The sequence below is a fragment of the Cibotium barometz genome, chromosome 10, assembly GCF_041138505.1.
Source record: "Cibotium barometz isolate CiBa-2024 chromosome 10, ASM4113850v1, whole genome shotgun sequence".
In the NCBI taxonomy this organism is placed as follows: Eukaryota; Viridiplantae; Streptophyta; class Polypodiopsida; order Cyatheales; family Cibotiaceae; genus Cibotium; species Cibotium barometz.
The window spans coordinates 3668617-3693234 of NC_141055.1; the positions used below are offsets into that span (position 1 = coordinate 3668617).

Genomic DNA, 24618 nt, shown 5'->3' on the forward strand with positions numbered 1-24618 from the left:
GACCCTATGTTTTTCTCTGGACAAGATGCAGGTGTGCACGGGGACATGGTGGACAGTGTGAATGGCATCAGATTGAAGTGAAAATGGAAGCCCATGTGTGGAAAACCCCAAGTGTGAAGGGGGGCAAAGAGATTTTAACTTAAAAGGTTTTAAAAACCTTTAAAATCATTTTTAATGCCTTTTATGAAAGAAAACGTGGCCCATATGCTATTTTGGGGCCACGTGTGCTTTTTGGGAAAAAGAGGGACTGGCAGGCAAAAGAGGCGCCTATCTCTTGAGGAAGCATGTGCTTTTTGGAAGAAGTGGGCTGCAAGGAAGCATGGGGATGAACAGCGCGTAGGCTTTCTCTCTCTCTTGCTAAGAGTCGACTGCAGCATACACACGTGTTTTTCTCTTGGAAAGGGTGGGCGGCTGGACTGCAGCTACACGCAGGAGATTTGGTTCATGGGAAAGCTGGCAACTGGTTGGGCAGCACGCTGAGGACACACAAGCTTTTCCCTCTTTGCCACATGCTTCTGTACTGGTCGGGCAGCACACAGTCTCTCTCTCTTTCGATTTAGGAAGGCTGGCGGCTGGGCTATTAAGGCACAGAAGCTACAGGCGCAAGTGAATAGTTCCTTAGGCTAGCTTTTTGGAGATTAAAGGGCTGCCTGCTGTGCTGTGCTACAGAACAGAGACACAGGCCTCCTTTCTCTCTCTCTCTCTAGCTCTTGGAGGACAAGTTGGCTGCTGTGTGGCTGAATATTCAGGCGCCAGCAGGTTCTTTCTTTTCTCTCTCCTTTGCTTTTGGCAAGAAGATGGTTGTCAGTTGGGAAGTGTGAGTTGTGAGAAGGGAACACAAGGCTGGACAGCAGGTTCTCTCACAAGTATTCTCCCTCTTCCGGCTGCAAGACAAGAGGACAAGACAACTCAGGGCTTTTCCTCGAGTCTTTTCTTCCTTGTGGAAAGCGACATAAAGACTGTAAGTCTCTCTTTCTTTGTGAGCAAGTGGGACTGCAGGTGATGTCTTTCGGAGTCTCTCTTTTCACTGGCTCAAGACTGTTCCAGAGTGGTTCTCTCTAGCCCTTTGTGAGAGGAAGGGTTTGGCAGTTCAGAGGGTGGAAACAGGACTGTTTATGGGCTGTTTTTGTTTGGTTGCAAATTCAGCTATGTGCTTGGGTTTTTGGCTGCAAGTACAAGGTCATTTGGTTATGTTTCTTGGCATGGGAGTGATGCAAGCTCGCATGGCTGCGTGCTCATGGAGCAGATTGTTTTCTTCCTGCTAGAAAGGAACAGTGGGACCTACAGTTATGGGCATCTCTATGTTGCCAGATGTTTCATGAGGGAACAGGTAACTAGATGTATGGAAACAGGACAGAAGTTTCAAAGGGAAACAGGCCTAAGGGTTTCATGTGGAAACAGGTCGTAGGTTTCTCGAGGAAACATGTTTTTGGGTTTCTCCAGGAGATAGGTCACATGCAGGCAGAAGGTACAGGAGTGGACACATGTTTGGTACAGCCTTGCTACTGATTGGACAGGGAACAGGGAATCCATGATGACAAAGATGGATAGTACCCTTGGAAGGTAGAGAGGGTTTGTACAGGTGTGTCGACTGTATGGTATGCTGTGCTGTGATACGAGTTCTCTTTTGAGAGACAGTTTGGGAGTCTGTGTTGTGATGTAGGAGCACTGGATGTGTCAGGGTGTGATGCTGTTCATAGTGTGAGAGGCTATGGATGGTTGTGGCAGCCTTGATCATAGGAGAAAGCTTCTGTATGCAGATTCAATGTGAGAAGAGTCTTTCGATGCGAACAATGGCTGGACTTGTTTGTGGATGCCGAGTGGACAAGAAGCCAGATGCAGGTTCTTTGCAGGCTTCAAGGGTTTTACTGCGACGGCTGAGTTCCCAGCCTTATATTGTAATCAAAGCTCTTATAATCAATTAAAGAAATACCGCAAGGGGCGCCACTGCGATTTGGGGCCAATCGGTGTCCGTGTACTATTTGCAGGAGCACTCTAGCTCCCCCTGTTTGTTTTCCTTTTCTAGGTCCTCAATGGCGTCGAAGTGTTTTATGTGCGAGTGTTTGTTTCACCGCCCTTTGCTTTCTGAAGGCCGGTTTACAAGGTTCCGTTGCCGGGACACATCGTCGACTTTCTCAAGGAGGCGAGTCCGTGGTTGCTTTGGTCGGGACAATCGCCAACTTTCCTAAGGGGGCGAGCTCGTGGTTGTCTCATGAGAGTCACATCAAAAGCTTCAACATGAGGAAAGTGAAAAGGAAGTGCAGGACACAGTACAGGATTTTGTGTCTTTGCCTATATGAGGTGAAGAGCAAGAGCTGAAGATGAAGTTCAGGAGAAAAGACACCAAGGACAAGAAGTAGTCGGCCAGGAACAAGAAGCAGTTGAAGTGTTATGGTGCAGGAGATGCGTTGAAGGCTATAGCTTTCGACAGTTTGTCCCCGGTGGTATCTTCATAGAGGCTTCATGGGTTCGGAAGACAGTTTCTTTCTATGTTTAGCAGTGGTGATCTACTATGCTTCATCGAGGACTTGTGCTTACCACTTGGGTGGAGTGCAAGCAGGTTTTGGGTGCCTGAGGATGTATCAGATGAGGCTCAGATGAAAGTGGAGGAACTTGACGAGGTTCTTATTCCTGAGCATATACTGGCACATAAGGAAAGAAAGGTACAGGGTAAGGTTTCCCGTCGCTATCCTGTGAGGTTCAAGAGCTGTTCACTGATGGATACGAAGTGGATGGAGGAGGTTCACTGATGGATGCGAAGTGGATGGAGGAGAGTGACTTAGCAGATTCACCTCAGGATTTGCAGCTTTATCTTGATGCCTATGAGTTGGAGTCGACTCTTGTTACGGCTCATTCAGGTTCAGCAGAGCATAGGTCTGGAGCATTGCCTGATGCTCAAGAGGGGGGTAGCACCTCCGCTCCCTTGTTACAGACAGGCTCAGTTGTCATCTAGGAGTCGCTTGGTGACATCTTTGTATTCACCCGAAGGTACTGAGGCTGACAGTACATCTGCTTATGGGACTTCTATGATATTGTGTTCTAGACACATGCGATGACGGTTGGGTATGGTTCATAGTCAGCCACACCTTGAACTATAACTGCAACTATGGATAACTCTATGGAGGACATAAGTCTTGCGAGCAATCCTAGAGTTGGTTTGGTTCATGGAAATATGGATCGAACTCTATTTGTGCATGTATGCATACACTTTTTGAGGTAGAGGTATTTTTGTATTCTGGTGCCATTGGATCCTGGTATCATTGAGAATACATTGGGAAATACTCTGCATTGTGTCATGTGCTGCATGTATGTTCGTATGATACATCAAGTGCTTTATTATGTTCATGGATGCACCACTGGGTGTAACTCCTGCGGGATGGCCATGAGACATATGTGGGAAAGTACGTAGTGGATGTAGTGTTTGGATGCATTGAGTGCTTTCATATGCTCATGTTGTACCATCAGTCGTGGGTCCTGCGGGATGCCCATGGGCGTAAGGCTTGCGAGCAGCCCTTAGACTGTTACTTTGGAGTAGGTAGAGCATTTTGAGGAGCATATTGTTTGCGAATGCATATGTGTGTCATGCATATGTGTGTCATATGTAGAATGATGCATGGTTTTGTTTTTGGCTAACACAGTTAACGTGTTTCCATTTGGTTTTAGACTTTTGCTGTAGGTTCAGAAGGAACAAGCAAGAGGACAGTGTGGCTTATTGTGCAGGATGATTGTTTTCATCACCCAGATGCATTGGAAGGCCATTGTTTTTGCCATATGGGGTGTCTTTGCTCAGAAGATGTTTTACTGTGCCATTGAGTGCAATCGAGGACGCTTGCCATTTTTCAAGAGGGGGGTATGTCATGACCCTGTGTTTTTCTCTGGACAAGATGCAGGTGTGCACGGGGACATGGTGGACAGTGTGAATGGCATCAGGTTGGAGTGAAAATGGAAGACCATGTGTGGAAAACCCCAAGTGTGAAGGGGGGCAGAGATTTTAACTTAAAAGGTTTTAAAAACCTTTAAAATCATTTTTAATGCCTTTTATGAAAGAAAACGTGGCCCATATGCTATTTTGGGGCCACGTGTGCTTTTTGGGAAAAAGAGGGACTGGCAGGCAAAAGAGGCGCCTATCTCTTGAGGAAGCATGTGCTTTTTGGAAGAAGTGGGCTGCAAGGAAGCATGGGGATGAACAACGCGTAGGCTTTCTCTCTCTCTTGCTAAGAGTCGACTGCAGCATACACACGTGTTTTTCTCTTGGAAAGGGTGGGCGGCTGGACTGCAGCTACACGCAGGAGATTTGGTTCATGGGAAAGCTGGCGACTGGCTGGGCAGCACGCTGAGGACACACAAGCTTTTCCCTCTTTGCCACAGGCTTCTGTACTGGTCGGGCAGCACACAGTCTCTCTCTCTTTCGATTTAGGAAGGCTGGCGGGCTGGGCTATTAAGGCACAGAAGCTACAGGCGCAAGTGAATAGTTCCTTAGGCTAGCTTTTTGGAGATTAAAAAATACCGCAAGGGGCGCCACTGCGATTTGGGGCCAATCGGTGTCCGTGTACTATTTGCAGGAGCACTCTAGCTCCCCCTGTTTGTTTTCCTTTTCTAGGTCCTCAATGGCGTTGAAGTGTTTTATGTGCGAGTGTTTGTTTCACCGCCCTTTGCTCTCTGAAGGCCGGTATACAGCTCTCGACGGGGAATTGGACGCCAAATCGGAGGGGCCCGCTCAGTGACTAGAAGGTGGCCGTTGCCAACTGATGGATGCTGTGACAATTGCTCATAACGGTTCTTTGATAGAACTGAATCCTCCTGTGCTCTGCAAGCCTGGCGCGTACGTAAATGGCACTTAGCCCTAGTGGTCGACTAATGGCGCGGGTGTAGGCCAATCGTCCGCCACTCTCCGGCAGCTGTGTCGTCCATGGCCGGATCCTAATGCTCCACTGCCTGAGAGCTTGCCTCTCTCTCTCTCTACCCCCTGGTGAGGATCTGAATGGGATGTGGGGGGTTGGGGGACGGCTAGTGGCGGTCTTTTGGACTGACGTCGAGAGCAAGATCTAGCTAGATGACCCATCTGCATGCAAATGAAGCATTGGCCTGGAAGGCCTGAGTACTCCACTTACTGAAGGGCGAGGTCTCCCCGGAGGCATGGGATAGATATAACGTGTGCCACTGAATCCGGTGAGGCAACACAGATGCAGAGAGATGGAATCCCGGCTGCCCGTGCAAGGGATGAGGTAGCTGTTGGGGGGGGAATTCCATCACTCTCCCGATCGCACCACCGATCACCGGAAGGAGAGTAAGGTATTCCTTCCCAAGGCCTAGGAAGCAAACTGTCACTCGGAAGCCCGACACACTAGCCAGAGGGTTAGACGCAAGATCGAAGCCGTGCTGCCACCGCGCAAAGAGGCTTGAGCCGTACGCAATGCAAGGGGGCTCAGTTGCATGACTTGGTCTAACGCCGTTGGCGAGTCAAACTCCACCTAGTAGTATCCATGCCCTAGAAGATGAATGTCTATGATCTTTGGAGGCGCACCGATGAGGCTTGCCTGTAAAAGATCCTTGAGTTGTCCGCGCGCAAGGCTGCTACCAACAATCTTGCAAACCAAGGTGGAGGCCTCTAATGTTGCAATTGTCATGGCGAGAATCTAAAGGTCCGCTTCGGAAAAGGATATGCAAGCAACGGTGGCCTCGGTCTAGGATGACGGAGCGGCTGCCATGGAGTCCTCCGGAGGGTGAAGACGAGAAAAAGCCGAGACTTGCCAAATAGAGGAACGCCCTGAAGAACTGAGAATCAACCTGCGAGAGGAAGAGGAGAACTAGAAGAAGAAGGGAAAAGGATAAAAAAGGGGGGGGGTGGGGGCGCACAAGAGAATCAGCAAACAGGGGGGTGGAGCTCAGGTAATGCACACGACCATTGTAGGTAGGTGATGGATGTTTCCTCCAAGCTCTTTTCACATGATAGAACTCATGCCCGAACACACGGACAGGTTGATGGACACATGGGAACAGGGTTCCTAAAGCTCGCATAGGAAAAAGCACTAGTCTTGGTCAAAAAGCAGGAAAAAGCAAAAAGTCAAATTGTGTTTACCGAGAGCTGAGAGCACCATTGGAAAGAGGACATCAAACTGGATCAAAAAGCTGAAAGCCTCTTTTCCAAAAAGCATCTCCAGGGCCAAAAAGCAAGGCCCTAAAGCTACAAAAGCACAAATCAAGAATTTTGGCTATTTTTTACTATTATTAAAATATTCAAAAGAGAAAAGCAAAAAGGCAAAGCCATGGCAAGGACCCCCCCCCCCCCCCCCCTCAAGTATATTAGAAGCTTGAACCCTCTTGAAGATTTGGAACAAGAGCTCGTGGAGAGCCACCTTGGAAATTCATCGTGTGAGCAAGGAGCTTCATCATCATCATCTTCCTCTCTACCTCCTTGGGCCACCCTGCTCCGCCTCTGCAGAGCCCATTTCCGCCGAGCGCTGCCTCTACAGCACCCCTCTCCGCCGGCTGAGCAGCCGCCACCGCCCCAGAGCCATCTCTCCGCTGCTGCTCTGCCTCTGTGCCGCCCTGTGAGCAGCACCACCGCTGTCAGCTGAACGCTGCCAGTTGCGCTGCCCAACAGCAGCCTGTGCCGCCCTGTGTGTGCCGCCTGCAGCCTCCGACAGTGCCGCCATTCAGTTGCCGCCTGCTCCGCCTCTCAGCAGCTGCCCACGCCGCCTTTGGAGGGCTGCCACCATCTGGAGAAACGCCACCACCACCACTTGGGGGAAAAACCGTGGACAGCCTTGCACCATCTTCTCTTGTTCTTCCAGCATCTCTACCTCGGTGTGTACCTTTTTGAAATTCTTGTCCAGATTGGGAGTAGAGACACTTGTGGGAATTCGAGAGCATCATATTTGATTCAGACATTGGATATTGGTATTAGCCCAATGTAAGACTCTTGTGGATCTTCCTAGTGGCGAGCGCAGGCATTAGAGATCTTGTGCCTCGATGTCGACTTCAGCACCAACCTCATCATCAATGTATTTGTTTGATATTGTATTCATTTGTTGTATTGGTCTTGACTTGGAAAAGCCCTTGGATTTCTCTTGAAATAAATTCCAGAAAAGGGGGCGGGGTGTGCCCTGCTTAGTGCGGTGTACTGTGTAAAACCCTTATACCCCTCTCTCTCCCCTCCCCCTTCTCTCTCTATCTGTATCTCTTGGACACATGGTTGAATCTGTCACTGCATGCTCCGTTGGGCTTAGAGAGAGAGAGAGAGAGAGAGCTGGCTTGCTGCCTGGAGACCTTGTGTGTTGATGCTGCTGGGAAGCTTACATGCACTGCTGGTTGAGGGGTTGCTGCTGGGAACCTTTATGTGTGCTGGTTGAAACTGCAGCAAAGCTTTATGTCTGCTGAGCATAAGAGTCGATAAAAAAAAGCTGAGCCAGTTGACTTTTGAACAGCCTCGTGGTTTTATGTGCTTCCATGCTTTTATTGGGCTTTCCTACACTACCCAAGTAAATATTTCTTCCTTGATTTGCATGGCTACTTTTGCAGGTCTTGCACAGAAACATTGAGCTGCAGGAATCTTGTGACAGTTCTCGTCATGGAAGTAAGTACTAAGGATTCTTGTGTGGTTGTGCTGGGCATTCTTATTATTGTGGAAATTGTTTATTTTGGATGGCATTTGTTTTTAAGAACCCGATAAAGAAAAGGTGCATATGAGAAAACAGAGATAATCTCTACTATGAGGCTAATGAGGTGACAAAACCAAAAAGGAGGGGAAATTCCTTCCATGGCTGGTCACTATGAGAGTGAAGTTACATAGGGTGAAAAGCCACAAAGGGGGCACATAGTGCCAAGTGATCCCAAGGCTCAAGATGCACAGAGAAGCTGCACATGGACAGGAGAGACTTGTTCCTAGTCATTGAACTTGTTCCTAGCGGTTCATCCACATGGACAGGAGAGACTTGACGGGAAGAATGGCAGATTCTTGTGGTTTTGTGGTAGCAAGCATGTCAGATCTGCCAAGATGCGGGCTTGTGATCTTCATTGTCGTTGGTGAATTCAGAATCAAGGAGTGGGCATTCCCAACACCTGGAGCTCCGTGCCCTCTGTGACAAGGAAGTTGTTTATAGTGAACAGAGCATCAGATGGAGAACCACTCTCCTCGCACCCCCAGGATGAGGACCCGACTCTGGGTTGCTGAGTAAAGGCAGATATTCATGGGCCAGGCCTCTATGAGACCTGTATGTATTACACAGCCCAAGACGCTTTTTCATAGGCATTCTTGAACTGCAGTAAGAGCAGTGCAAAATCCTGTCTTGAGGTCGTGGCTGTTGTAGTGGTCTCCCAGAAGGCAAGATGCTCCTACCTTGGATAAAGTGTTATTGTGCATACCATGAATGATATGTGGGAGGAATGGTTGGAGTTATAGACTGATGGCTTTGGCCATGGGGTGCCAATAAGGGTGATGAGCTGCTAGTGTTGAATCTCATGGCAATCACCACCCTCCTATGGGAACAATGAATGAGCGCTTATGAGAGGTTCTCTGGCGTGTTGATGATTTGCATGATCTTTTGAAGGCCAAGAGCTCCCAATACAGCTGAAAGGAAGTCACTACCAAGGCACTTCACTTTGGGGAGATCCTCAAGTGCTGTGGAAAACTCTTCAATTGAAAAAGGGGACTGTAGAGGAGCTCGGCCAAGTGATTGCATTGGTAAACCTACTGCCCAGTGGGATCTCTCACCTTCAAGTCTGGGTCAGCCATGATGAGGGACCATCAGAAAACAGCGGCAATCACAGAATTTGGGTGGTGAAAGTCATGGGTTAACCTCTTGAGGTGAATTCATGGGTGACTCTGTTACTGGCTTGAGTACAAGCTGTGGCTTAGGCGTGGTTAACCTCCCCTGTTGTGCATACCCTGCATATCCGTGCCTCCTGAGGGGTGCAATCTGATCTTCTGGACTCAATCCATAGACAGTGGGATGATACCTGCAGCTGGCCAATAGAAATCCACATGGCATATGCCATGTGCCTCTGAAGATAGCCAGGGCTCACAATAAATCCATCCTCTGAAACTCCCTAAAATTGCTTTCCGTAGAACGGGAGTTTTGTAGTGAGATCTAGTGGAGGCACCAATGTGCAGCTCGTGTGCAGCCCTAACAGATCGAGGCAGATAAGGTGGTTGATCTCCTGTCAGAAGAGATCAAGAAATCGTGAATCAAGGCTGTATTTGAAGGGGGGGAGGCAGTCGAATCTGAAGGCTATGTCTATCAAACCAGCTAACCACCCGTGAATGCCAAGACCTGCTCCTCGGGTATGCTGCATGGAGGATTCAAGAGCCAAGTGCAGGAGACGATCTGCAGCCAGTGTATGTACATGCTATATGTAACTGATGGTCTGAAAAAGTGCATCTAGGATGAGATGGGATGCTCCAAACTCAGCTAAGATGATCTCATGCGCTACTGATGGCTTACTACGGAGGAAACGTGCAAGCATCATCACCTGCGGTCTCTCTGTACTACTCCAATCATCCACTCTGAGACCTGGTCTCCAAAAAGGGGCACCGACGTTGCTGCGGGGTGTGCTAAAGTGTCGAATAACCAACACTTGGTGCAAGGCTCGTGGAAACCGGTTTCCGAGTCAAAGGCCCAAAAAACAGCAATATACATTTTGCTTCCGTGCCCTCCCTTCCTCACCTCAATGGTGGCTTTGGAGTGTTTCTCCTAAAGCATGCTTGGCCTGTGGCTTTCTGTCCCAGGGGTCTCTCTGCCAAAAGACTAATCTCAGCCTCTAAAACTGCCCCGTAGATCTTGGCCATCGTATGGTGTATCATAATGGTCTTGTTGAGAGGTTTTCAATGTCTACGAAAGACTCCAAGTGTCTATGACACCTTCGAGATGTTGCATGTGATCCACGAGTAAACTGAATGTCAAGCCAACATGAAAAATGAAAATTCCAGCTGCTGAGAGAGAGAGAGAGAGAGAGCTACTAATGGAGGCTTTCAAAGTATTGCCGTTTCTGTTGGTGCACATGTAATTAGCCTTTTTTAGTTTCTATTTAAATAAAGTTTGTTACTGCATTAGATCCCTTTTCTTGAAGATTTACCTTATTTTTTGCAGGTATGAGATGTGAAAAGCTTGAGTGGGGTAACAAAGAACAGCTGTGTCACATTCTACAAAAACATCCTGAAGGATTCGATATCATCCTTGGGGCCGACATTTGTATGCATTTGCAATTCATAGCTGTACATAGAAATGTTACCTGAAAATGATGTAGTAAGTCAAGTATGCTTTGTAGTTTACATATGCTTTATTGCTGATCAGGCTACCAACAGGACAGCATAAGGTTGTTGTTTCAGACAGTCCAGTCCTTACTGACTTACAAGCATCATCCTAACAGCAAGTTCATCCTGTCTTACGTATCACGTGCAAAAAGGTACTAGTTAAAATTATCCCCCCCCCCCCCCCCCCCCCCCAAAAAAAAAAAAACACCCTTCGTGTGTGCATGTAAGTCGGTGGGTGGGTGAGTGCGCATGTCTTTTAGTATTTTACGGTCCCTTGGATTCATGGACGAGTCTTAATGGTTGAAGGTGTCTTAACTAATTGTGGTTGTTTGTAATGCTTGTCTTGGTGGCAGCATAGATGCAGCATTGTTGAGAGAAGCCAAGAACCATGAACTTGAGATGTGTGAGATTAAAGGAACCCGAACGAAAATACTCAATGATGTGTTGGAAGGGGTTCTCTATGAGGTGAAGCTACCCAGATTTTCGTACTGTCTCCATGTTTAAAAGGAGCTGAAAGCTTTTCTTTAGCGTTATGACATATACATTTAGCCTTACTTAAGAAAGGAACTATGATTCACTCTATGAGGTGATGCTACCCAGATTTTCGGAGTACCCCGTTTTTAAAAGGAGCTAAAAGCTTTTCTTTCGTGTTATGACTTACACTTGTAGCCTTACTTAAGAAAGGATCTTTAGCATTATGACTTGCACTTTTAGCCTTACTTGAGAAAGGAGCTATGATTCACAAATTTGACATCATTTTATACAAAGAAACCCCCCTCACTATCTGAGGGGGCTTTTGTATTGATCAACTGGAAAACATCAGCAGAATCTTAAACCTTAGTCCAATTGACATCTCAAAATCAAATCATTATTGATATGATGAATTCGAGGACAAGTGGTAAGCGATGGGGATTTTTCACAGTGGTTGACTTGCAAGCTTCAATTTTTGTGTGTGAGAGAGAGAGAGTGTTTGCAAAAACCGAATACAACCCATGGTTGTGCACTAGAGCAAACGGCCTATGTCGACAAAGAAAATAAAATAAGATATAAGGTGTAGGGAGAAAGCTCCTCTCATTCAAACTCAAAACCTCCATCTCCCATGTCCCGTCCCACACAAACAGAGTTCAAAGGGTTGAAATTGCTCAAGAAACAATTGAACGAACACTTCAGTGTTTCTATTGTATGGACCGCACAAAGTAGCAGATTGCACAGTTTTGAATACTTCCATGCCCATAGTCACTAACACTTTTCAACCCATATGTAAACAATGTGGCATCGACCACATATTCCAACAAAACCTTCTAAACCCAAGAAAAACAAGGGGTAACAAACTATCAAAATCAAAGCTGAAATAAAGGAGAGGGAAGAAGGGCTTGTGGAGGAATAAATCCAAAAGAGCCAAAAGCTACACATGATGTTGAAGCATCAACCTCAAAGGCTACCACATAAACCACAACACCAACAGGATACAAAAGCCCGAAAGAAAGTTTGTTCTCATTGCATAGGTAAACCTAATGAAAACCTGACGATTCAAGGAAAGTCAGAAGATGATACAAGTTCTAGTACGTCACTTAGTGAGGATGAAACAAGTTCTGATTCATCACTCAGTGCACCTCATAGACCAATCAAGAAACTAGAACCTGCCCAACCAGATTTTCGGAGTACCCCAAGTTGACATAAAAATTGCGAGGGAAATTGTTTTTCCTTTTGTGAGAGGAAGGTGTGGATGTATCAAATATGCGAGGGACATGAATGTGGATAAGTTGGGCATTCCAAGGGAGCATGTTGTTTCACTTTCTACATGCAAAGAAATGAATGCATGCATGTCTCTGCATGACTTTGAGCCTCCATTCCACCGTCTACTCATGTCATAGACATCGGGAGTTGAAAGGGAGTGTTGATGTGAATGATGTATTATGGCATTCGTTTCATCATAGAAAGTGTTCTACAGCATGTGTGTAGAAACATAAATTTTAACCACTCATGGGTGATGTGTAATGCTAGTATTTGGAGTCAACTTCATTTTCCCGACTAGTGAAACATTGTTGTTGGAGAAATGTTTTGTTGATGAGTGGATATTTGAAAACATATTTGAGAAGGTGCAAGACAATCTAGTGAGAGAACAACTTGCTTCCTTCATCCTTGGCCATCAAACCCAGGGTAGCGTTTGAAGTTAGAGTGTGTACTCTACTCGTAGGATCTTAATCTAAACTCCTTGAGTTAAGTAGAGTGAAAATGAAGTGTTGTTTAACTATTAAAAGTACATTGTAAACTTCTTTGAACCCTTAATTTGTCCAACCATTTGGTTGTTAAAATGTTGTCTCCTTATTCATACATTTTTTTAATGCCGTAGGGTAATGCAAGCTAAGGTGTCTAAAAGCTATTTCTTGAGAGCCCAACTCTCGATTTTTGCCTTAGAGAATCTTGAAACGCATGGTATGTGTGCTTATCCACCTCCATCCAAGGCACACCACATTGCTTTCATATGTGGTTTGAGAGTATTTTGTTGCTAACGTTGGAGAACCGGATGACCATTAGAGCGAGAAGCGAGGCACACATAACATCGGTTTAAGTGATCATGTTGGGTTTGTGTTGGGGTTGGGGCTACACAACAAGCACAACATGCGCACACATAGTTATGGAGATGTAGAGAAGCATCAAAGGGAATGGAGCACACACAACTCGATAGATTTCTAGATGATGACATGAGATAAGTACACCCTAAAATGTGGAAAAGAGGATGCCCACACTATTGGAGAAAAAAACTTGCTAAAGAGGGAAAAGTGCCTTAGCCCGTAGTTTACGTATCACTTCCATGACATAGGGTCTATAAATCCCCCCTCGAGTGATGGTGTGAACATGATCAAGGATATAGTTGATGAGTCTACAAGGCAATAAGCCCAAAACTTTGAGAAAAGCTTAAAACTTTTCACGAGAAAGAGCCTTCGTGAACAAATATGCCTTGTCTTGTGTAGGTACATAAACCAAGTCGACTCTCCTGCAGAGAGTCTCTCCTTGACATAATAATAATGCATCTCAATGTACTTAGTGCAAGCATGGAACACAGGGTTTCTCCCATCTGTTAATATGCTCTGGCTTTCAATGAATATGGTATTGGAGGAGGCACACCCAAACATATTTATTTGTAGCTGTATAAGATGCCTTGTACTTTGGTTTACGGCTCAAAGTGGTCTCTGTTCAGATATTGTTCCTTAATGAGCGATGAAATACATGAATCAAAAAGATTAAAGCAAAACCCACAAGTGGACACTCATCCAATTCAATTAGAATGACTGAAGGCATGCAAGGGTGGGAACTCAGGCGCATGAGGTAGACCTGGACAACTCTGATGCCAAGTGTTGGGGTCGGGGATGCACAACACGAGCAACATGCATGTAGACACAGTTGTGGAGATGCAGAGAAGCCGGAGAGGAAAGAGAGCACACAAGACTCGATATATTTATAGCTAATGAAATGTGTGCCAAGCACAAAAGACAACTCCATCCTAAAATGTGGATAAGAGGGTGTTCACATGGTCTGGGAAAAAAACCTCCCAAAAAGGAAAAAATTCCTCGACCTAGTTCGAGATGAATTCACATATCATTACCATGACATACAGTCTACATTTTGTGAGGTGTAAAGTCCCTAAGCTTGGGCACATGGATGACTCATGTCCAAAGGTTTCAAAGCACATTTTGTAAGGTGTAAAGTCCCAAAGCTTGTAGGCATATGGATGACTCATGTCCAAAGGTTTCAAAGCGTCCATAGTCATTGTGGGTGATGGTTGTCATAGTCAAGAAAACTATCAATAGGGGTCGAAGTCGTGATTTGGGAAGGTTGATTCGAGACTAATCTAATAGTTTAAAGAGTGAGATTTCAAACAGACTTTGTCAATTTCATGAGTCATGAATGCTAGTCATAGTCATCATGGAATAGATTGATCATACCATTTGTATATTGATTCAATGGGGTATAACCTTGTCTTGTTTTTTACTTGAAGATTGTTACATCTTTTACTAGTGTGTGTGCGTGTGTGCGTGTGTGAATATATAGTGTTATTGGATTGAGTTACAAATACTGTAGGAATCCACAATGGTATTGAAGTGCCTAGGTGTGTTGATTGTACAAAAGCTAGATTAGGAACTTTTTGCTTTGTCCATGTCCTTCTTCTTTGAGTTGATTTGACTTTAGGTTTTCTTTATGCAAAAGTGGTTGGTTGGCATTGATTGATTGGGCTCCATGGCTTGATTCGTAAAGTAGTGTCAACCACAAAAGCATCTCCAAACATCGAGGGGTTTCATGTTACATGCCACATCATCACCAATTCGGGGACTTCTTGAATATTCAAAATTGCTTATCATGCTATATATCATTGGAAAGTTCTCGAAGAGTAGATTCCAAATATCTAAACTCCGCTCACTTTTGATTTGATTTGTAAAAATCTCACTATGAGCCCATTTTTCTAGAGAGAGGAGGTGTGGAAATCCTTAAGAGGCAAAAATGAGAGTCCATATTTTGCCTAGTGACAACGATCAACACATATTGAACTTTTAAATAAACCAACGCTCCTAGTTCAAAAGATCGAGGCGAGCATCCTCTATCAGCATAAAACCGTGCCCTATCCTGAGCACTCCTGATAGAATCTTGAGCTTCGGTCAGCATTTCCTGCATATCACGCAAGAAATCCCTCGATACATCATGATTTATGTAAGAGTAAGAAAGTATGAAGATATACAAAATAGTTAGTGCAAGGTCATCTTTCTAACATCTTTCCTAGATTTAGAAAAATACAAGTGTGAAGGTATATAAAACAACAACTATAAGGTCATGTTTCTAACATGATGTTATTTATATTTACACCTAGATTTAGAAAAATTCAAGTGTGAAGATATATAAAATGACAACTGTAAGGTCATGTTTCTAACACGTCGTCTATATTTATCCCTCGATTAAAAAAAATACAAATGTGAAGGCATGCTTCTAGCATGATGTCATTTCTAACTACTACAAATTTAGAATATGACAGACAAGTGTGTTGGCATGCTTCTAACATAATGTTAATTCTATCTAGACCTAATTAAAAACGTGACAAGCGTGAAGACATGCTTCTAACACAATACTAGTTTTATCTAGTCTTATTAGAGAATGTGACAACTTCTAACACAAGGTCACTTCTATCTAATCCTATATTAGAATGTAACAAGTGAGAAGATATAACATAATGTCAACTCTATATAATCCCATTTAGAAAATGACAAGTGTGAAGACATCCTTCTGACATAATGGCATATTCTATAAATTTAATTTTTAATTTCTATTTTTTCTTACCGTATCTGGTAAATTACTTTTTGGTTTTGGCAAAAGTCCTTGTACTAGGAAGCAAGGACAATAGGTGTGATAATAAAAAATTATGGCCATTTTATAGTCGTTGCATTTTAGATGCATGTGACTTAGAGATGTCAGTAAGGGTGCCAATGCCAATGCATGTGACTCGGATAGAATGCATGTAAACAAACATTATGGATGCCAACACAAGTATGCCAATGCCTATCTTGAGCACAGACGTTCTGTGCAAATCTCAAATAGTGCATAGGCAAACACCTTGGTAGCTGTATGATTATTTTGCGAGAAGTGGATGTCGATGATTTGATACAATAATTAAAACATGTTATGACAACAAATAATGTGTCAAAAGAACATGTGTAACTCACAACTCCATAATGCCACTTTCTATCATATTCACATATGTTATTGTAAGCACATCACGTCTTTGATGTAGGAATCACTTTCCACAGCAGATAGGTGGCACATTTTCCAAGGCTTTGCATACCTTAGAGATGGTATGAACTTGCATCTTTTAACAATAAAGCCGCTTTTTCATTACACTATTTGAAGAGGTAGCTTAACTTGTTGAGTATGGATGAGGATGACTCAATGGATGAGTATCTAATGAAGGTGAAAAAGCTTCGAGAGCAACTTGTCAACATTGATGAGATCATTCCTGACAGCTCTCTAGTCACTACTATTCTCAATACATTACCTAACACGTATCAAGGTTTTACCACTACACTGAGGTTATTTATGAAGGGTAATCCCAAATCATTCTTATTTGATGAGTTGGTGTCTTTACTCCTGCAAGAGGAGCAATCTAGGGTGAACAAGTTTGAGATAAAGCATGGGGATCGAGCCTTTTGCTGCCCAAGGAAAGGGGACGAAGGCAAAGTATTTGTTACAATGGCAAGAAGCTTAAAAGTGGTCTAGCAGCTCCCTCTTTTTGGTAAAGATGCTAACAAGGGTGACAATGAGAATCCCAAGAAGAAGGACAAATATAACTATTGTCGGAAGCCAGGTCATTATATTAATGAATACAGGACGAGGCTTGCAAAAGAGAAAGAGAAGAATGACTGCCACCCGCGATGCATCAACACGTAGTGCTGAAAAAGAAGGAATCGGCTAACCATGCTTAGGATGAATGGGCATTCCAAGTTTAATGTTTGCTATAATCCTTCTCTTTATGAATGCATTCATGTCATTGGCTAGTGGTATTTTGACAATGGTGCTGGCAAGAACATTATGCCACAATGCCACTTGTTTACGTCACAAGGAGATGCACTCAAGGGAAGTATTGTTACATGTGCAAATAAATCCACTTATCCAATCAAAGGAGTTGAGAAGATTGTGCTCACTTCTACCAACGGTGGGAAAATCATGCTCTCGATTGCATTGTATGTGCGAGGAATAAGAAGAATCTCCTATAGTTTCAACCATTACTGGGTGTGCGGCCTGGCTGTCCACTTTGTTGATAACAGATGCACTATAAATGATTGCAGTGATGGAGATTTTATTGTTACCTTAGGTACTTTATGTCAAGGTCTTTACAGGATTGATGTATATGAGAGAGCTACACATGATACACTTGCAGTTTGCTACCACATTTAGCATGACAAATGCCGAGCTATGGCATGCTTGGTCTTTACATTTAAACTTTAGTAGTCTGCTTTGCCTTCAAAGGCATAATATGGTCTTCACTTTTCTCCACTTGCAACACCCATCAAACCTATATGTGATGGTTACATCTTGGGAAAAATGCATCGGATACAATTTCCCAAAGATAGTTTAGTGAGGGCTATTAAAAAATTACAATTTGTACATAGTGATGTATGTGATCCAATGAAGACACCATTTATCAGAGGATGCCTCTATTTGTTACATTCATTGATGACCTTTCCAGATTCAGCTATGAAGCAAAAGTCAGAGGTGTTTATGTGTTTTAGCCACTTTTAACACCTGGCTAAAACTATGTCAAGGTGCGAAGTGTAGACTTTACATACAGATAGAGGAGGGGAATACATGTCCAAAGAGTTTAATATATACTTGTCTGAGGGGGGCATTCAACACCAATACACTATGCCAAATACACCTCAACGGAATGGTGTATCAGAAAGAAAGAATAGATCTCCTATAGAGATGGCAAGATGCATGGTTAAAGGCCCAAAATTTTCCTCATAGGTTTTGGATGGAAAGTTGTTATGTGTGCAGCATATGTGCGTGCAATAAAAGCCTTGTAGACTATCACTCCTTATTATGAAGCTTGAAATGGTAGAAAGTTATTAGTGGCTCATATGCATGTTTGTTGCTTGCTTATGCTCTTTTTCCTGCGAAGCACCACACCAAGCTTGATGACAAGGTAATGAAATACATCTTCGTGGGCTATAGCTCGAAGAGTAAAGGGTATTGTCTCTATCATATTGCTTCTTAGTGGACCGACATGTTGCACCCATTGAACATGTAGACATTGACGATGCAATGAAAGAAGAAAGCACATCAATTTAGCAGGCTAAGTCACTACCTCATTAGCTATAAACATTGTGGGACAGCAATGTCATGGCTCCATTGACAGGTAGAACACATGTGAGTTCTTGCCATGCATGTGGGCATTATGTCGATCGTGCTCTTATGTGGTGACTTGTGCAATGAAGAAAAACAAGTTTCATTTGAAGAAGCAAAAGAGGATCAAAATTGGATGCATACCATGCGGCAAGAATATGATTCTATTTTGAAGAATGGCACTTGGGAGTTAGTTGACTTGCCTTTCAGCAAGAAAACTATTGGTATGAAGTGGGTTTAAAAGATCAAAAGAAATTCCAATGGTAGCATTGATTGCTACAAAGCCAAATTGTAGCAAAGGGCCATGCACAACAAAAAGGCATAGATTGCTAAAAAGAAAGTCTAATTAATGGTAGCATTAATCGCTATTACAAAGCCAGACTTGCAAAAATCATAGATTACAATGAAACCTTTGCACCCATGTCTCGTTGACAACCATTAGGTGCATCATGGCTATGGCAGCACATCATGATTGCAATGTGCATCAGTTAGACATCAAAATCACCTCCTTGAACATTGATTTGCATGATAAGGTCTATGTATCTCAGCCTGATGGTTTTGTTTAGCAAGGCTAGGAATCCAAAGTATGTAGGTTATGGAAAGCTTTGCATGGCCTTAAGCAGGCCTCCCAGAGCATGGTACAAGAAGATGCATGCATACTTGGTTACACAAGGATTTTGTAAGAGCACCCTCAATGGCAAGAAGACTCATGAACATTTGATGGTCATCGTTGTATACTGATGGCATGCTACTCTTGTCATAGGCCCCGATGTTGATAAGATTTTAACCTTTACAGGCTTCTTTTAAGATGTTAGATATAGGCCCGTTGCATTACTATTTAGGGATTTAGTTCTCACTGCATGATGATGGGATTGTCTTGATGCAGTCAATGTATATAGAGAGAGTATATACAAAGACTGCTAAAGAGGTTTAGTCTTGAGGATTGTAAGCCTGTGGGCAACACTAGTTGTTGAGACAAGTGTGAGGCTAAGCATTCAGGATTCTGGTGAGCCTTTTGATCAGATACTATATCAATAAGTTGTTGGATTCTTGATCTACTTATGCAACACATGGACGGACATTCAGTATGGGATCTCACAATTGAGTAGATTTATGTATTGCCTAAGTACTAGGCATTGGTAGGCTATCAAGAAGGTTTTTTGCTAGTTATAGGGAACTTAATTCCTTGGATTAATCTATCTCGAGGGAGTGAGTCACAGCTGCATACCTTTAGTGATTCAGATTAGGCAAGGTGTTACGATACAATTTATGCATATCATGGCTCAGCAAGAAACATACAATAGTTGGACACGTCTAGCTGTGAAGCTGAGTACAAGGCATCTTATAGCTACCATTAAGTGTGTATGGCTCAGACATCTTTTGGCAAATCTTATTGTGGGGAACAGTCCACTCCTATCTACACTGACTCTCAAAGTGCATTAGCAGTTCTGAGGAACCTAGTGTTTCATGCTCTCACAAAGCACATCAAGGTACATTACCATTATATCAGGGAGAGGCTCCTTGTAGGAGAGATTAATAGGCATATTTGTTCACGAAGGTCCTTCCTTGTGAAAAGCTTGAAGCTTTTCGCAAAGCTTTAAGCTTAATGCCTTTTGGGGACTAATGAGCCATATCCCTATACATGTTCACATCATCACTTTAGGGGGTTTGTAGACATGGGCAGTGGTGTGTGAACACTCTAGGACCAATTGGGGCACTTTTTCCCTCACTAGAAGGTTTTTTTCCCGTGCTTAGAAACACCCTCTTATTTCACTTATGGTGTGTCCTTATTTTTGTACTTGTTGTTGTGGTACACTCATTTTCCAAGTAACATCCAATAGAGTTGTGTGCTATCTCTTCCTCATGAACTACTTCACTATACATGTGTGTATTATGTACTATTGTTGCAAACCCTAATACATGCTCAATAATATAATTGGCTCTTGTAAATGGAAAATAATATTGGTGGATAGAAAGCATGCACATCACTAATGGGTGAACGATTCATTCTCAATGTTGTTTGAATAAACATAGAGAAATTAATGAAATGATATATAAGACTCATCAACACATACATAAGGATGCTATCAAAAGTATACGTATTAAAATTTTGAGAGTATATGTCAAGAAAGAGAAAGATGCTCCAATTGTCGAATATCAAAGAATAACATTAGTTATTGATGAAGTTAATTATTTTAACTACAACTATGGTTATTAAGCCCATATGTGTGAGTGAAAAGGGAAATGAAAAAGACCGTACACAAGTTGCCACAAGTCCGTCCCTTAATCATAAGGGAATGTGCCATTCCTTGGTTTGGTAGAGCACATCCAATGATGAAAGTGGATTGTTATAGAGCCGTATAGCATGTGACATTATAATTATGTGATATGCACTTGCTCTACAACTATTTTGGAGCATTCTCGTTACTTGTGTAGTCTCAAGACACTAGTTTGGTAATAATATTTTAGAATTTGCATTCATAATAAAAAGTATGCCAAATTATAATCAAGAAGAAGGGAAAGCGCAAAAGGGAAAATATAGAAGTAGGAGCTACAAATAGCAAGGTTAAGGTTATAGCTCAATGCACCTGCGTAGCAATGCAAGCATGGTAATGCTCCAACTTGCTACCAGTATACCCAAAAAAAAAAGGACTTCTAATGATAGTTGAGCAAGATATAACATAAGTAGGAGGTAATCATATGTCAAAAGCTAGAAACTAGCTGCATGCAAATTAATATAAAGTAAAGAACATTGGATCTAGCCAAAGATCCCAAAGTTTGGCCCAATCATTCCTGATGATTGCACTTTGATGATCATGTTTACACTTTTACCAACAAGCATCACACTGACATACTCCAAATCATTTCATTTGGTGCAAATGGAGGATGGAATTTTCAACAACCACCACTATACGACATTACAACATCTTTCAAGGGTGGAGCACCTCGCTTAACAAGTCAAGCCAGGCCCACTACCTTTTTGTTCCTAGTTGGCCCTTTACCTTGGACACTAAAGTTTGTGCGCACTAATCATCCATGTTAGTGTTGGAAATGCATGGGCATAGGTGCACCCCAAAACTACTTCTCGTAAAAGAATTGATAACTTACTCATCCTCATGGAAGTAGAGCCAAGTGAGTGGAGGAGCTAGGCAAAAAAACCATCACCGAAACAGGAAATATGTAAAACCAAGCCAGCCTTGCACGAAAGCAAAATGCCTCTTACACTCTAACCTATTCATGGTGGGTATCAAAAGTCTGCCAGCCTTAGCCAGGAAAGCTCTTATAATCATCATCATATAACAAATAAATATTTTACAAATGTGCCCTAGTAAGAATAGAACGACTGTGAGAGAACAATCTTTGCCCACGGTAACCTAAGGGTAGATGAAAGGGGGGGGGGGGGGGGGGGGGGGGGGGGGGGGGGGGAAAGAATTAGAATCTTTGTTTGGTGAGGATTGGGGGGAAATTAGAGCATTGCAAGAAGAAGAGGCGGCGGGTTCTATAGAAATTGTGTTTTTGTTTCTCTATAGAAGAATAGAGAGGTTGTGCTTCTATATTTGATGACAGTAGCTAGCAGCAACATCAATGCAAAGTTCTATAGAAATTGTGTTTCTGTTTCTCTGTCTCTTCGATGATAGGAGTTACTAGTAACATTGATGTATCCGCAAAGACGACTTCTTGAAGTTGCTGTGATTGACAAAAATGCTCTCTCAAGTTTCTTCTCCCATGCAGTTATCTCTCTGTTAGGATTTTCCCCATTTCTTCTCTATTGCACCTCTTTTTTCTAGGAAGCCCTCACCATTGCCAACCTACAGCAGTGAAGCTCCTTTTCCCTTTGCCTTGGTCGCTTCTCCTACACACAAGAACTTGCCCAGAAATAGAATGTAATCAGAATACCCATGATTAGGAAACCAATATGGATGCATAGGAGGGCATGAAAAATCATCAACGTCCGAAATTTAGCACAATACCCATCCTAATATGGATGCATAGGGCATGACAAATAATCAACAACATCCAAAAAATACAAATCTGTAGGTTCCCAACATTTTCATGGCATGAAAATGTTCTAGAGCTTCTTGGTAGAATTAGGGATTACATGGCTAAGAATAGGGTATTTGGGGTAAGGTCTCGTGATCAAGTCTTACTTCTAGCTCTCATCCATAAGGACACTGCTTGGTACAAATAAAAATCTCAATAGAACCTAATCTCAATAGAACCTTACAAAATTCCTTCGGTGGATCAACATTTGAGACGAATGGTGTTTGAATAATGTCCAATGCCTATGCACCAAAAATCTAACTTATTAGGCTTTTCGTAGTCTATAAACATTACATGAACATGAAAATCTTTTGCAATCTTAGATTGTAAATTCCAAGGAGCCCAAGGCTCTCGTCTCGTAAGCATCTAGACTATACAAACCGAGACCATACAAACTCAGCAATAATCTAGGTTCCAAAATATAAAGATATTCTCTGGTGCATAGGCACTGGATCAACATTTAAGACGAATGGTGTTTGAATAATGTCCAGTGCCTATGTACCAAAAATCTAACTTATTAGGCTTTTCGTAGTCTATAAACATTACATGAACATGAAGCTGATCGATCCTCCATAATCTTTTGCAATCTTAGATTGTAAATTCTAAGGAGCCCAAGGCTCTCATCTCGTAAGCATCTAGACCATACAAACCTAGCAACAATCTAGGTTCCAAAATATAAAGATATTCTCTGTTTCAAAAATATATACCAATAACAATTTATATTTATGATTAAATGCAAAAACTACAAAAAAGCAAGTTTTTATACTGTAATACACCTATACACTCTAATAGTTCGATCATTAAATATGCAGTTGCTTGTCCTTCCCAAGATGGAGAGTATACAATTGAGCCATTAAATTTAAATAGATTATGGTAAACAATGATGACTATATTATAACAAATGTCGAGACTAATACCTTCAATATCTTGTCCATCACCATAAACAAATGAAAATGATCTCCTTGCTCCATCCATCCTATGCAATATTACCCATGTGATATCAAATACAACCTTACACTTCACTAATCATTAACGGAGGATTATGAGCTCTCTCTCTCTCTCTCTCTCTCTCTCTCTCTCTCTCTCTCTCTCTATGGATGTTAAGTATTTAAGAATGATCAAAAAATTAATAATACCATTATAAAGGAAAATAAGTCAAAAGCAAAATATTTACTTATCCAAATGTTATAAAAACAAAGAAAAACTCACCATGCCCCTCTAGCCATCTCAAAAATTTGAACCACCCCTAAGCAATAGATGGGGCACTCCATACCTATGGATCTGCATGGTGGCTTTACTTCAATGTTAACCATTTATTCCACACAATGTAAATATATTTATATGTATTAATCCAATATTGCCGGTAATGGAAACTATTTAACTTAATGTCTTCGCATCACAAACAAAATTGTCATTCTAAAGAAACATCAATCAACTTGAAAGCATGCACACTTATTACTCGGAGACAACATAGATTGCACATGTCACATCTTTGAGAACATTCTCCTTCCAAATGCTTTCTTGCTTTGATACAAAGATATCTATGAATGTAGTCTCCAGAATTTGTAGACTCCTATATCAAATAGCTCATTCTATACATTATGGTCATAGATACCATTTGCATTCTTCTAGATGCCATTTGCAATACCTCTTTGTAGATAACATTAGTTGTGTAGACTTCATTTGTACCTTTGTTGTTGCTTTCATGGTCCACAGTATCTTTCACACACACTTTCACTACATGATAATCTAACACGTGACATAGCCAACATACAATTGTCCATGCATGAATACTTGTGTGGCCAAATAAAGTCCCAACACACTCAATGTTTGACCTTGGGACTTATTTATTGACATACCAAAAGATAGCCTCATAGGAAATTGTCTCCTTCTCATGTCAAAAGGTAGTTGAAGCATTGATAGAATGAATGTTATCCTCAGAATGAAGGCCATGCCTGCGATGTTTGTACCTGTAATAATTTCTACTTCTATCATCTTTGAATGAAATTGCTTACATATCAATCTGGTACCATTACAAAGTCCTCTCGTCGCGAGGATCCAAATTGTGGAGTAACATGATAGGAGCATTCACCTTTAAAAGGAAACGGTGAGGAGGGTAACCACCACCCAAGTTTAAACTATTCAAGTACTCAACTACATACAATATTCTATCACTCTCAAAAGAAACAACCGAATCTGTACTAATTGTGGAACCTCTTCAAAGAAGAGTGTATCCAACAATTTAATATTTTCATACACCAACTTTAATATTTCTAATAACATATCTTTGCATAAAACATAAACAAACTTTACATTTAATAACAATTGTGATCTTTTTTTAAATGATCAAACGAGGGAGAGTAAAAGAAAAGGGTTGAGAAACAATTAAAATACTTAAAGAAAAAACATACCCATATTTAATATTTAGTTAATTTGCC

The 24618-nt window shown here is 42.4% G+C and overlaps 1 protein-coding gene across 4 annotated transcripts in view; it reads left to right on the forward strand.

The window, feature by feature from the left end:
- LOC147634445 (uncharacterized) overlaps nt 1-11173 on the forward strand; it is a 124031-nt gene extending 112858 nt beyond the window's left edge. For all 4 annotated transcript variants that reach the window (XM_086803507.1, XM_086803509.1, XM_086803508.1 and 1 more), the window contains 4 exons: nt 7522-7576; nt 10089-10190; nt 10293-10404; nt 10606-11173. In XM_086803507.1, the coding sequence (XP_086659633.1) occupies nt 7522-7576; nt 10089-10190; nt 10293-10404; nt 10606-10756 (420 nt within the window). In that variant the 3' untranslated portion in view covers nt 10757-11173. The remainder of the gene's footprint in view (nt 1-7521; nt 7577-10088; nt 10191-10292; nt 10405-10605) is intronic.
- The last annotated feature ends 13445 nt before the right edge of the window (nt 11174-24618 follow it).